Source organism: Macrosteles quadrilineatus, unplaced genomic scaffold (assembly GCF_028750875.1).
Source record: "Macrosteles quadrilineatus isolate MER2022 unplaced genomic scaffold, UCM_ALF_1.0 Scaffold_2__2_contigs__length_208266976, whole genome shotgun sequence".
In the NCBI taxonomy this organism is placed as follows: domain Eukaryota; kingdom Metazoa; phylum Arthropoda; class Insecta; order Hemiptera; family Cicadellidae; genus Macrosteles; species Macrosteles quadrilineatus.
Genome location: NW_026542595.1, coordinates 160,934,453 through 160,949,773, shown reverse-complemented (window position 1 = coordinate 160,949,773; position 15,321 = coordinate 160,934,453). Strand labels below are relative to the sequence as shown.

General features: G+C 34.1%; 1 protein-coding gene across 1 annotated transcript in view; it reads left to right on the top strand.

Annotated features, from left to right (window-relative positions):
• Positions 1-14,283, top strand: part of LOC128985764 (nuclear RNA export factor 1-like) — a 40,185-nt gene extending 25,902 nt beyond the window's left edge. The window contains exons 10-14 of the mRNA XM_054405615.1: positions 256-488; positions 2,252-2,420; positions 3,226-3,390; positions 7,806-7,972; positions 9,597-14,283. Coding sequence (XP_054261590.1) covers positions 256-488; positions 2,252-2,420; positions 3,226-3,390; positions 7,806-7,972; positions 9,597-9,696 — 834 coding nt within the window. The 3' untranslated portion in view covers positions 9,697-14,283. The remainder of the gene's footprint in view (positions 1-255; positions 489-2,251; positions 2,421-3,225; positions 3,391-7,805; positions 7,973-9,596) is intronic.
• Positions 14,284-15,321: the final 1,038 nt, after the last annotated feature.

The following is a 15,321-nucleotide window of genomic DNA, read 5'->3' as shown; positions in this document are numbered from 1 at the left end:
TAAATTTTATTTTTATGGGACCCAACACAATTAAAACAGGACAAAAAATACAAATTAAAAAAATTAAATTAAAAATTAATCGACTTTATTTTTTAACTAAAATTTTTACCAAACTAAATTTTTTATGTTTTTCTACAAAGGAAAACGTATTATGGTATGAATAAATACTTGGCAACATCATAAAGATTTATGTATTTAATTATTGTATTTTTGCTGATGTGGCAGACTATCACAGTTTTACTTGTCTTATCATAGGATGGGGCTGATGTACCAAAGGCAATCACATTCAATGTGGAAGAGGAGATCGCACTGCCCAAGTCCCAAGGCAGCTTCCTGTGCGCGCCTGCGGCTGCTGATGTTATCAAGCCATTCCTGCAGCAGTACTACCAACTGTACGACAGTGAGACTCGCGCCCCTCTCATGGACGCCTACCACGAGAACGCACAGTTCAGTTTGTCTTGCTCCGTCTTCAATGGCCAGAACAGCAGGTTAGTCAGCTAGCTGAACAAAATACGGTACATGACTCTGAATTCTAACCAGTGGAGGTTCTGAAAAATTTTCATTCGTGGCCTGCTCCTCCACGACACACAACATTTGTCTCAACTACATTGTAAAACTATAATAAAACATCATCTATGACTTGATTTATTGTGTGGATGATTTTTTTCCCCTTGGATGTTGATGGGCCTTCCTCATCTGAAGATTCTTCAGACATTTTTGTGGATGGATAGAAGTCAGGACAGGGTGTCCACCGACCGGGAAAACCGGGAATTGTGCGTGAATTTCGTATTTTACCGGGAATTTTCAATTTGCCGCGATCGCGCATAAAGATGACTTTTCCAATTCCGTGACCGCAGGAGACGATGTTGATGTCCAAACGGCCGTGGGATTTGTTAGTGATTTTGCCTCAATCGCGCATGACGTGTCCGTGACCGCGGGAGACGATGATGTCCAAACTCCAAACGGCCGCAGGATATGTTAGTGATTTTTCTGCGATTGCGCTTGACGACAATGATCACGGGAGATGATGATGATGTCTAAACTCCAAACGGCCGCAAGATTTCTTAATAATTTTGCCGTTAATGAAAAATTTCAAAATGGTACACTTCTAGAAGGTTTTATTTTTGTAATATCTTCATTTACCTTTAACGTGATAGTTATTTAATTTGTTTAGAAGAGTTTAAAACTTAAATTGGCTATGTGGATTATTTGTAATTTCTGCATTCATTATTTTTGTAGGCCACTTGAAAAACAACCCATAATTTGAAAATTACAAACTATATGAAAGTACATAAAGACAGGGTTGGTGTAGTTATCCTTACAGAATATTTGGTACAATTAAAATTATCAGTATTAAAAATCTATTTTTTAGGTGTCGGTACGGAGATACGATAAATTGTTAAGATATTGATAAATTGCAGGTTTGAGGATTAGTTTTTAATTTTCTGATTATTTAATCAGTATTATATAAAAATTGCATACTTTTGTCAGGCAATATTACAGTAGGCCTAATCATAAATTTTGTTTCTTTAACTGAGAATGCTTTTTCCGATAACTAACTAAAATAGCGAACTGTGTTAGCGCTAAAACAGCATTGCGGGAGTTGGCGCAAAAACATGTTGGAAAGTTTAGTATGAAAAGTACGACCTGAGCTACCTGGAATTACTCATGAATGTTTTCTGGTTGGCCTGGTGGACACCCTGGAGGATCTTCATCCATGTGATCTCCAAAAATATCCTCACTATCACTGTGAGTTTCACTTTTGGAACATCTTGTTTCATTTTCAGAATCTGAACTTCCAATATTGTCAACAACGGGAGGAAATTTGCGTCAGAAACTATCACTGAGAATACCTGAACGCAATACAGACAACAAAACAAGCAAACATAACCTTGCACAGCTGGCTTTACAACAGATAACGATAGCAATAGCAACAGTGCATAGAGTACAAAAATATTGTGAAACTATAACAAACATTTTGCAAAATACATGAAGCTTTATATATCGCATGCTGGGGTTAAACGGGGTTAAAATGTCCGTAAAGTATGATCACATAATCTTTTTTGATAGTATTAATTTATTTTCCTACAAAATTGTCTTACATTCATGTTTTCATTTCACATATTTCCAAAAACTAAAACTCATTCACTACAAGCCGTCACACTCCCCTTAATCTCAGGGCTATATACCTCCTCAGTAGTGAATGTGTTAACAGTAAAATGCTATTGTTTAACCTGAGACCGATTTGCAGCATGGCGCCGTACGTAGAGGACAGCAGAAACTTGATGGTTGTACAGAACAATGAGAAACGCAAACGTTTGTTGAGGCGAGGCAAGGCCAACATCATAGCTTACCTGACAACTCTGCCTAGAACTGAACACGACCCCACGTCTTTGGTGGTTGACTGCTCCATATTTACTGTGAGTATTGTAGCTTTTAATGATGAGTTAGTATCCAACATGTACTCATTTTGGCTATGTACCATTCCTGATTTTTGAAGATCAGGTTTGTTTGATTAGAGATTGTGAAACACAACTTAAATAAACAAAAATGTCTTTAGTAGCGAGTGTTCTCTGATGAAATTTTGAAAAACAACTTTTGTGAACAAAACTAATGATATACTTGACTAAACATTCATCTCTTTTTTTAATCTTAAAACTAAAGTGCTGCTGGATGCAACAGGTTTTATTTTTCGGCTTACGCGTAGTTTGTTGTACAATGTGGGCCCTAAATAGCAGAAACGCTTTTTTCCCACTTGTAAGGTGGTTTCAGTAAAGTGAAACCTCTCTCCATGACGTTGGATTAAACCTCATCCCAGTTTGAAAGCCCCTTGCAAATGTAGGCCAGGTCAAGGAGAGACAATACACTATGAGTCATGTAGCACGTCAAAAACACGCACATAGCATTCATGGACAACAGACCTGCTGCTTCGCGGAACGGGGCCAGACATAATCAAATATTTTTAGGCAAGATACAATACGGTTTGCTGATTTTTGAATCCACTGAAGGTCTTCTTCCTGAAGGCTCATGTCTTCCCAAGCAATTCTGTTTCATTACGCAGGTTAGTAGTAGGTCTAGCTAAATGACCACCACTAACTGTCAGTATTAGTGGTGTTTAAAATAATAGATGATAATTTAACGTTTTTTTTAACAAAATACTGTTTTGAACGGATTTTAAGGACATGCTTGTTGAATAAAACATTAAACATTTACATCATCTTGCAGCCAACAATCATGATGATGTCTGTGAGTGGCGTGTTCAGAGAAGTGGAACAGAAGAAGCCACTGAGATCGTTTCAGCGTTCCTTCGTCATTGTTCCTGTTGGTGCAGGATTCTGTATCATCAACGAGGTACTACACGTCAGTCCAGCCACTTCTGACCAAGTTAAGGTAAGCATCAATTTGGACTCTCACTGAATCTTTAAAGTTATTTCTTACGACAAGGTTTGTCAAAATACTTTTTTCAAATTCATACTTTCCTTGATTATTCTTTTGATTTAAACTAGGTGAACCCTTGCGAATTCGCACGAATAATAAATTAGGATATTATAGCAACGTCGTTAGAAGTTGCGTCGTTGTATCGACTTTGGTCTTGAGCTCGATCGTTGGCTATATGTATTCTAAGTTTTTTTTGCTGTTCAGTAGGGGTATTTTGCAGGACGGAGCTCATCATGCTGAAAACTTGCGCTGTGGACCAAATGTTGAGTCAGTGCTGCAAGAGCCATTAGCTATGTTTAGCATTATTTCTTGAACAGCGGTTTTGACGTCCGTAGATATAAATTTGGGCATATGAGGGTTGCTTCCCTTCTGATGGTTGAAAGGTGGTAGGGTGATAAATTGTGTCGTGTAACTTATACATGTAAGGCCCTCTACCATTAGTTCTTCAATTTTAGTTCGAGTGCTGACCATTGCGAGCGCAGAGTTGTACGATCTAATGTTCTCTTTGTAGTTTCTGATCAAATGATTTGCTCCATTAAATAGGCTCTGGATACAATAGATTCCTCAGTATGTTGGTAAATTCACTTTTCCTTTATGGCAGCAGGATGAAAATCCTTCGTCTCGTTCTTCTTTAACATGTAGCGCACCACATTTCTGAAATGATAATGACATTTCGCCAAGTGAATGCTGCTGAATTCTTGTATACTGTATGTCAGTGTAATTTTGTAAGTACACGTTGCCACTAACTGTTCCAGCTCTTCGTCTGGGCTCCTTACGTTTTGCATTGCTTGCCGTATGTTGACTCATCGTGTCCGACCGGCAATATTTCTTTGTCGTCGGGTCCTTGGCATGTTTAAACAAAAATATAATGTAAAACTTTTCTCCCGTAGTGTCCTATAAGGCAAAATTTCTTTGCCCGGTTTCTAATTATTTTTAAAAACATGCAAACTGTTTACATTGACATCTGTTTCAGAATATAATAACATTCAAATCAATCACAATGTTATCCTTATGGGAGGAACTTTGAGGGCAGCCCACGCCCTTAAAAAGATATATTTCAAAAATCTAAAGCCAGTTTGCACATCTACACACCTAGACGAACATTTTGGTGTATAATATGTGGGTTTGGATCTTAAAACGAAAAGCCTTTATTGTTCACAAAGATTCATGTCCCGTATTAAATATATAGATAGATTAACCTGTTTTTAGCGAATTTCCCGTATAGGGAATAAGCTATTACCGTAGGTCACATGGTAAGACCTGGACCCGGGACCAATTTACTTTTTCATTTTGAGGTCCCTAGAGGCCAAAAACACCTTTCGTTCAAATTCATATATATACATATATATATATATATATACAGGGTGACAAAAAAGTCTGGAAACGGCTTGATATCTTTTTAACTAAATTCGTTAGAAAATTCAAACCTTTCACATCAACTTATATTTATGAAAACTACTTTTTGCAAGCATTACCATTTTTGTACCTTCACCAGGGGATGGCCCATGAGGAGTACGTACATAATCTTTAATGTAAGCGTAGGTTGATATGCACATCATTTTAAAGGCCTGGTCAAGTGGAGTTCCGCGAGTTTCCAAGTGGAAACCGCGTAAAAAAAGGTTCATCCGTTACAGAATGGCGGCATTTCAAAGTTCTTGCGGAATGTACCTGCACAGGCCTTAGTAATGGTAAATACTCATAGTCAAAATTAGCCGGGAAATCTGAAACCCGGTTAAATTTGTTTGGAAGATTGAATAAACTTAGTCTATGAGCTAGTTGACTTTAAAATACAATTTCAGCTCTCAAGATAATGTTTAATAGGTCTGAGTATTTACCAATAACTAAGACCTGAAAAGGTATATTCCACAAGAACTTTGAACAGCCATCATTTTGTAACGGATGAACCTTTTGAGACGCGGTTTCCGACAATGAACTCCACTTGACTAGACCTTTAAAATGATGTACATATCAACCTATGCTTACATGAAAGATTATGTACTAACTCCTCATGGGTCGTCCCCTGGTAGAGGTAAAAACATGAAAATGCTTGGAAAAAGTAGTTTTTATACATGTAAGTTGATGTGAAAGGTTTGACTTTTCTAACGGATTTAGTTAAAAAGATATTAGGCCGTTTCCAGACTTTTTTGTCACCCTGTATATATATACAGGGTGTTTGTGAACTCTCTCGAAAAAATTCACAGGATTATTCCTTGGGTTAAAACATGAATATTTTACATTATAAACATGGGTCGCCGGAGCCTCGTTTTCTGTCTGTCTGTCTGTATGTGTTTTTTATAAATAACTTTATAACTCGAGTTTGAATCGAGGTACAAACTTTAAATTTGACACACTTGTGTATTTTAACGTGTTACACAAACATGCAAAATTTCATTTCGTTGACTATAGCCGTTTCAAAATGGCGGCCATCTAAAATCTTTGACCTCAAATAACATGAAAACCACTAGAGTTACAAAAAAAACACAAGAATAACAAAATGTGGGAAATTTTATGCCAAATCAAATGACACCTAGATCTTAAAGATCGGACAACAAACAGCTGAGTTATAAACTTTTTTAATAATTAATAATTTCTTCATCTGAATCAAATCATCTGATCCTTTCTAAATTGTCACAACAATGTAAGACAGCTGGTTGGACATACGATTTTGAGATGATGATCACATGATTATTTTGAGTTATTAATTTTTTTAATAATTAATAATTTCTTTACTGGATTTTAATTGTTATTGTTTATTATTTGAAATCATCTGATCCTTTCTAAATTGTTACAACAATGTAAGACAGCTGGTTTGCCCAAACAACAACATTTAGTTTTTTTACTAGATGGTAAATGTATCAAGTGTCCTATTTTTACCTTAACTATTGAGATCTGTTTAAGGTTACGTAATGTACTCTGTATCAGATGATTTTAAAGAATAAACAATAACAATTAAAAGCCAGTAAAGAAATTATTAATTATTTAAAAAGTTTATAACTCAGCTGTTTGTTGTTTGATCTTTAAGATCTAGGTGTCATTTGATTTGGCATAAAATTTTCCACATTTTGTTATTCTTGTGTTTTTTTTTTGTAACTCTAGTGGTTTTCATGTTATTTGAGGTCAAAGATTTTAGATGGCCGCCATTTTGAAACGGCTATAGTCAACGAAATGAAATTTTGCATGTTTGTGTAACACGTTAAAATACACAAGTGTGTCAAATTTAAAGTTTGTACCTCGATTCAAACTCGAGTTATAAAGTTATTTATAAAAAACACGTACAGACAGACAGACAGAAAACGAGGCTCCGGCGACCCACGTTTATAATGTAAAATATTCATGTATTAACCCAAGGAATAATCCTGTGAATTTTTTCGAGAGAGTTCACAAACACCCTGTATATGTGTGTCCGTCAGCACGATAACTCGAACAAAAATGATCCGATTTCGATGAAATTTGGTACAAACGTGTAAACCTACATTTATTTGAACGAGTTCGCGAACCAGCATGATCGGACCATGGGAACGGGGGTTTATGAGGGGTTTTATGGGGTAAAAATGGGGTTTTCTCATTTTTGACCCAAAAAACATAAAATTTTGGAATATCTTTCCCAACCATTTTGTAGAGCTTAAAAAAGAAATAATTTAGTATATTGAAGCATTGTTGTAGGCTATGCCTAATGGTTACAGAGAAAATTCAAAAAAGTGTAAATTTAAAATTCCCATGTTATTCTTATGGAGAATAAGTCAACTGTTGTAGTTTACTTGTTTATGGATATATGTTGATAAAATTTGGCAAATTTATTTATTTCATACTATACTATTGAAGTTTGGTCAAAAAACACTTTTTACTTTCCCCGTAGTAGCAAACCTAAGCACTCGTTAAATCTAATGCTATTTAAATTGGGAATAAATATGTCTTATTTATGGAAATATTTTAGTAAAAAATGTAATCAGACAAGTGGAGATTCGCTTAGTCTGCAGATTTGCTGCGGCGGGGGTTTTTTATTATAAATTTTAGTTGTTTGTTTATTTGAGTTATTAGATGTGATTTCTATTTAGGCTTAATGCACTTCTGTTAAACGGTAGCAATTTAGGCTAAACTTAAATGTCAATGATTATTTTTTTCCATCATAACCTCTTTAACCCTCTTTATTCAGACTACTTCCGAGTTTCAAGTCGCCCAGATTAAATCAAAAAATCTAAAACTGTCCAAATGTATGAAAAACCGGTGTTATATTGGACAACCATTGCTTGTAGTTTTCATTACTAAGTGGTTAGAATTAGCTTTAAGCAAACATATTTTAATGTGCTCTAATGGTTGATTTTGGATCTAATTTGTTCTCCTACACTGTATCACTCATTCTATTACAGATGGCATTCAAGCCCCCACAGCCTGTGGTCCCCGCAGTGCCGGTAGCTGTGCCCCCCGTAGCAGTGGCGGGGCCCTCCACACCTGCAGTACTGGATATTGCTACTAAACAACAGATGGTGTCCACCCTCGCCCTGCAGTCTGGAATGAACCTTTCGTTTTCAGAAAAGTGAGTGTTTCTCTGTTATGAATTGAATACATATATAGGATGGAGAGGTCACAGCTAACTCACCTGATGAAAGGTTGCAGACGAATCAAAGAACACATAAAACACATACATAATAATACTTGATATTTCGCCTCTTTCAGAGGCTTCTTCAGAAGTTATGAATTGGTTATTTTGGCCGACAATGTGTAAAGTCTTTAAATATGATCTCATATCTTGAGAGCTGTTGGCATTGTAGTAGTACTAAAATTTACTTACTACCTGTATAATTTAACTGTTTCAGTGCTAGGCCAATAATTCATATTTCGTAAGACTTTTTTGTTTGCCTTTTAATTCCATTACCTGTTGTTGAATTTTAACTGTCGTGTTGTCACTATTTTATTAATTAGGCTAATTTTGAATAATAACACAATAAGAAAATATATAACAAAGATAAATCCCGGTATTTGTAGTAATCATTAAATAAAACTTAGTTTTTGTTGTAATTTTCCTGGTTTTCCTATAAATTTTTATTTGTTCTGATAGCATTGTTTGAAACCAAAATCTCACAAAATCAAAAGACATTTAGTTTACAATGTAATATTGAATTTAACTTTGATTTAGTTGGACGAGGTTATCGTAATATAGCCATTTTAGGGAAACTAATGTTTTGCAGCAAAGTCTCAGGAACACATTTATGATCACTGTTGTGTTTCAACTAAAAAATTTCATCTAAATAGTCCATGACTAACTGGTGCTGCTACCTAGTAATGCATTAAACAACCATCTGTAGCGCTATATGTTCGTAAACGGTGGCGTCAGCTTAAATACCGGTTTTAGACTCCTCAGTCTTCAAGCACAGATAGCCGAGAAGGCTAGGGCGTGTGTCACTTGGCCAGTGGCATTTGTCTGCTCGGGTTCGAATCCTGTCCTGTGTGGCAAATAATTGGTGACCTGTGTGTTTGTAGCGATATACTACAACGACTGGGGCATAGTGAGGTGTTCATAATCCTTGGTTTAGACATACACCTCGAAATAACCGGATTGGGCAAATCTTTTAGCTAAGTGGTTGTTACCTGTATCCTTTGAACATGGTCACCAATGGCCGTTTTGCTATTTTTTTTAAAAATAACCTTCCTCTCTATATCCCTTAAAGATTTTTTAAAACAACGATATATCATTTCATAGCACTGAAAGGGTTAAAGCAAAGTAGTTCCCTGCTACAATTCGTAGATGTCTACAGTTCTCTTTTAAAAATCTTTAACTTTTAAATTACATTTTCTGTCATTAAGAATTAGGCCTATTTGTAGCCTAACATACAAATTGTCTGTGTTTACTATAAATAGTTTGGATTTCGGACACCACCAGTTGATCACTTGGTAAATTATGAGAGTTAAATTATAGATTAATGTTCTTCAGGTATTTCACAAAATATCTAATTTTCTAGGAAAAAAATATTGCCCTTTCAATATTGCCTCTAATTTTTAAGGATGCATTAATGTAATTAATTTTTTCTGGTTATTTTATCCATTTCAACAGCAGAGCCATTTACCGTTTAGCTATGCAACAACTAATAGTAGCATCTTTAATTCATGAAATAAGAGGTTTCCAGTAAAAATAACTTAAATAATAACTTGATGTCTGTAAGGTGCTTGAGTGAAAACAACTGGGACTTTGACCGAGCGGTTTTCATCTTCAGCGAACTCCAAAAACAAGGAAAAATCCCGCCCGAGGCGTTCATCAAATGAACTGCGAACTTACCACTGTAATATTGTGGAAATGTTAGTAAATTCATTTGGGTACAGTCAGTGTAAATGATTATTATTTTAGCGTAACCTAGAGGTAGAATCAGTTAGTTGTAAATATTGTATAGCCTTAGCTTTGTATACAAGTTCTATTATAAAGCTCTTACTGCCATCCAATAGTTTTTTATTTGTCACTGTTTAGTTTGCCTCACTAAAATTTTGAAGCTAAGGGCCTTTATCTTGAATATTTTATCAAATAAATATTTTGTTGTATTTGCACTGTTAAAATCTTCAACAAACATTCCCTGTTGGTACTATGTTTTATGTTTGAAATTGTCAGAATATACAAACTCTAGTTTTTACCAGCAAGGGCTAAATAAGTAGTCTTAGGTCTAAATTTTATCATCATCAACACCGACTTGTCGAATAATAGTTGACAACTAATATCAATCACCTAGTTTTTACACCTCTATGATTTACAATTTTATATTTGGTACCTACCTAAATATAATTAATTTATACTCATATTTGTCTCATTTTTCTTGAAGGGTTGCTGATATCTTTTGAAAATTACACATCTGTAAAAAGCTTAAGAAGTTTTAAGTGTTAATATTAAGATTGCAGGATGATGAAAAAGAATTGTTAAAGTTTCTATTAAAGAAAGTCTTAATTTAAATAGTATGTGAAAAGTCTGTGAATGGTTCAAGCCTACATCTATAGTTAGTTAAGGAAATGCATTTAAAAATTAACTAAAGTATTTGAATTAAGATTTAAGTAACATTGAGAAAACACAATTTTATGAAGCAACCTTTTGTCTGAAGATATTGTTTTATCACCACAACCACACCAAACTCTCTATACTTAAGGTAGGACCTGATATGAATCTGATTGAGATGATAAAACTGTCACCAAGATTTGAACTATTCAATAATCTTATGTTATGAAAGATTAAAAAAAAATTGTTTTTACACAAACATGCTTTTCCAGCTTAGTGTAATAGTGTACCCTTGGACCATTTCAGACTTTTCATTATACTAATTGTATCTGTACTTTTATAAGATGTTTACAAAATAAAAAAGTCAATGCATTTTTTCTAAACTCTTTGTTTCTTTTTGTAAAACATTATTGTATTTTTTTAATGTGAACCTTTATTATACAGTTGTAGATTATCTTATTATCTATTATCTTAGGTGTATATGTTTAGTAATTATTTTAGTTGCTAAGTAGAAGTTAAAATAAAATAACAAACAAATAGTAATAATTTACATGTTAAATGTGATACAGGGATTTTTGCCCAAAAGTAAAGCAAGTTTCATCAATGTCTTGTTAAAATCCGAATTAAACTATCCAAAAAGTCCAAAAATCCAAAAAGTTTAGTTTGCAGGAAATGAAAACATTTTTATGTTATTTTTTCATATTTTATTACTTCATATGGTTATTTTAACATATTGTTGATGAAGCTTTCTCAATAGGTATAAAAATATTTCATGGCAATAACAATTTTGAAAATATTATATTGTTTTGCAAGTTTAACAGCACCTACCAATTGTCGGATTATTAGAATTAGGTTCTGGTTTTATATATTTGTTACTTATAGTTGTAAAATCAAATTAATTTTTCCTACAGTCAGATAAAGTAAAGTTGGCTTCATTGCACAAAATGTAGTACAGAAAGCTTTACTTTGGCGCAAACCAGTATTCCAACCAAACAACACAAAACAGTGTGCTTTTATTATGCATGTAATCCAAGTACGCTTGAAATAAGTTGGCAACACTTAAAGATATTACGACTCTGGTGCAGCGTTTCCCATTTCGTTCAATGTTTGGATTTATAGTAACTGTAGGAAAAATATAATGTGTAACACGAGTGCAAATTGCCTTTGCTACACTTGAGAAACGTTCCACACTCGCCTACGGTTCGTGCGTAAACATTTCTCTCGTGTGCAGCAAAGTGCCACTTTGCCCACTAGTTACACAAATAAATATATCTTTTAACTCTTTTTGGATTAAGTTCTTAAGCCATCTTTGTCTTTCCAAATCACAACTAAATTAAAAATTTCAGTGTGTTTCTAATTATAACTTGTTTCTACTATCAGTGAGTTGTACTTGCATTTATTGGCTATATGGAAAAAGTATTTTTCCACTGAGAGTTAAACATCATTGTGCTTTATAGTCTGCTAGTTAGGAATACTGTAAGCTAAACGCTAATTATTGAACTATTTTAAAAATTACAACTTTGATGATCAATGCCAAATTTGGAATTATATTGAAGCATGCTTCATTGTTTACATTGTGAATTAAATAAGTATTGATTCTTGTTAATAACCAAAAGTTCTTTGTATTTTTTATCTAATTTTCGTTATTGTCATTATACTCCTATTAAAAAAATTATATTTCTATTTATTAATCTTTTTTTTATATATTTTGTAATTCTTTGGTAGCTTAGCGTTCAAAATGATAAAGGTAAACATTGCTTGGATTTTGTATATTGGATTATTTTAGTCAGTTAAATATTTAATTTGAACATCTGAGGCAATGTTCGAAGTACTGTACATGCACATATCCAACAAGACTGTTTGGAGTTTAACTTGGGGTATGTCAAAGAGTTAAACTCTCACAGAGTTTGAAATACTTCTGAAGTGGATATCTGCGAAGAAACGAGACTTTTAACTCATTGGCCTAGACATTCCTGTATATACATGGAAGAATCACTTCTATGAAAGAACAGGCTTATGATTACTGGAAGTTAGGAAGGATATGTGAACTTTCCATGAGGGCATTGAACTCATGGAGAATATCTTCGAAGAACTTCTGATGGATTGACAGGGTTTGAAGAAAAGCGTCAGCTTTTCAAGGAACTTTGGAGGTTTTTGGGAACATATTTACTCAACTTTGAGAAATAGGATTTGAGGTTTTCTATAGCTTCTAACTGATTTTAAAATATACAAAACCCAGCAATGTTTTTCTTTCGCTACCTAAAGTAGTGGAATATTATTTGGTTATTCTATTACATTTTGAACATATCATGTTTCTGTATTTTTTTACATATAGTTTATTACATTATTTGTTTCCATATAAGATTTATATTGCTCATAAATTCATGTTTTCAAATTCTCTGCACCTTAAATTGTCACTTTTTCATTTAAAGAATTTAAATTCAAACATTTATTAGATATCATGTTTTTCTATATTCATATTTGATATGAAAATCCATTTTTTATTGTTAAATTATTGAAAATAGTTAAAAAAACAAAGATTGTTAAACCTTTTTCACTCTTCTAAAATATGGCCAGGAAATCATAATCTATGTAAGGATTAGGTCATTGTATGCTGCCCAGGTGAACCTAAAATCAATTATGTCAATTTTCTGACTATGCGAATGGATATATAAACATAGAATCAGCATGGACTATTATAATTTTTAAAATTTGGTTTAATATTACTAATTTTGTTTCTCAAAGTCAAACTTTAAAAACTAAGGAAATTGTTGAAAAGATGACCTGGGCAACATTCAACATATTTAAATTCTGTGTGTGATGTTTCTTAAAAGATGTGATTAATATCAAACTGTTATATGGTTGTCGTAACTTTCATGCTTTAAAAAAATTAATCTAAAAAAGCTTTCATCTGTAATTTTGTTATGATTAACGATTGTATGTGACGATCTAACAATAAAAGTTAAAAGTACATAGACAAGTTTAACTATAAGTACTTGGTACAGTAAACCTTCATTACGGTATACCAGGTTTATTTGGTATGCAAGTGCTTTGGATATATGAAAGCCAGGATTAAATTAAACAAACTTAACATTATGAAATGCAACAACATACCAGGATTGTTTATGAATCCATATTGTATAACTTAACACCTTTTCCAGGAATTAAAACTTAAATTAAGATTTTGGTAAAATTTTACAACATTTTAAACTACTGAAGTACTCTTAACAATGCACTAAAAAACTCCTTAGTTTTCAGTGGCACGTTACTAAATTTTATAAAACAATGTCAAATGGCTGTCCAGATTAAGCAAAGTCCTGATTAATGAGGGTTTATTGTAGTCTTAGTAGGTTCTCATTAGGATAAGCGAATTACAGATTTTGTGGATGCTGTGTGTATTTGTATGACATTAAATAGAACAAGACCAGAGTTTAGGACTGTTTTCTTTCAAAAGACGTAAAAAAAATGTCACAGGACCTGGTCGTTTGTTGATTCATAGCTTGTGAAAGTCAGCTACTTTGTTTAAAAAATTCTTGATCATTGTGTTTATTACCAAGTAATTTGTATTATTAGTAATTTGTGTTAAAATAAAAACAGTTTTCATAGTTTAGGTTAGTAATAGTTACTAAAATGCTTGAAAAAATGCATTGACTATTTTTGTTTTGTTTACAAGATTGTTGTATTCAATCTATACCATTTATGTGTCAGTCAAGCACCCTTCAAAGAATGATTTGTCTTTTTTGTCCATTGTAAGCAAACTATTCGTTTTAGACTATAGAGTCTATTGACTATTGAGTCTAGTGTTATCAAATTGTGGTTTAAGTTGATTAAGTAGCAACACATTTTGGAAATAAATTTAAGATATTTTCATTTTATATGAACTTATTTTCTTCCTTATCCAACTATCTATATTCCCACTAGATTCCTACGCTATCAATTTCTTAGTGGGTAAAGCTGTCTTTGGCCTGATTAATGCCACAGCGGCTTGGTTAATGCCACAGCGGCTTGGTTAATGCCACAGCGGCTTGGTTAATACCACAGCGGCTTGCTCAATGCCACAGCTGCTTGGTTAATGCCACAGCGGCTTGGTCCACAGCGGCTTGGTGAGTGCCACAGCGGCTTGCTTAATGCCACAGCTGCTTGGTTAGAGCCACAGCTGCTTGGTTAATGCCACAGCGGCTTGGTCCACAGCGGCTTGGTGAGTGCCACAGCGGCTTGCTTAATGCCACAGCTGCTTGGTTAGAGCCACAGCTGCTTGGTTAATGCCACAGCTGCTTGGTTAATGCTACAGCGGTTTGGATAAGAAAAGTTAAATTTGCACACTGGTATCTCACACATTATATGTGTAAAAAATATGCTGTGACTAGACAAAATAGACAATAGACAAAATCTTTATTGAAATATTCCTAGAGAACATTCATGCGTCAGGTACATAAAATGTACAGTATGTACGTAAACTATTACAGTAATTTGCAATTACAATTAGAATTTTTTTTCTTCTTTTTTTCATGGTAGCTTATTGTTTAAGAATTCATCCTCAGAGTAGAACGGCCGGTCCATAAGCCATGTTGTCAGGTGCTTCTTGAGCAGATTGGGTTGTTCTCTCTTGAGGTGCTCTGGTAGGTTGTTAAAGTACAGAGCACCTTTGTAGGATGGTTTCTTCTCGTACAGACTCAGATGGTGTTGTGGGAGGGAAAAATTGGCGGCATGTCGTGTGTTGTGCTGGTGTATGTCTCTGTGTCTTGGCTGGGCTGTTTTAGTGGTGTGGATAATGACTTCTCTTATGTAGAGTGAAATTGATGTGAGAATTTTAAGGTTCTCGAAGGCTTCTCGGCAACTGTCTCTGTAGTTCAGGTCGGCAAGGCATCTAATTGCTCTTTTTTGCTTTTGGAGTACTCTTTCCATGTTGCCTT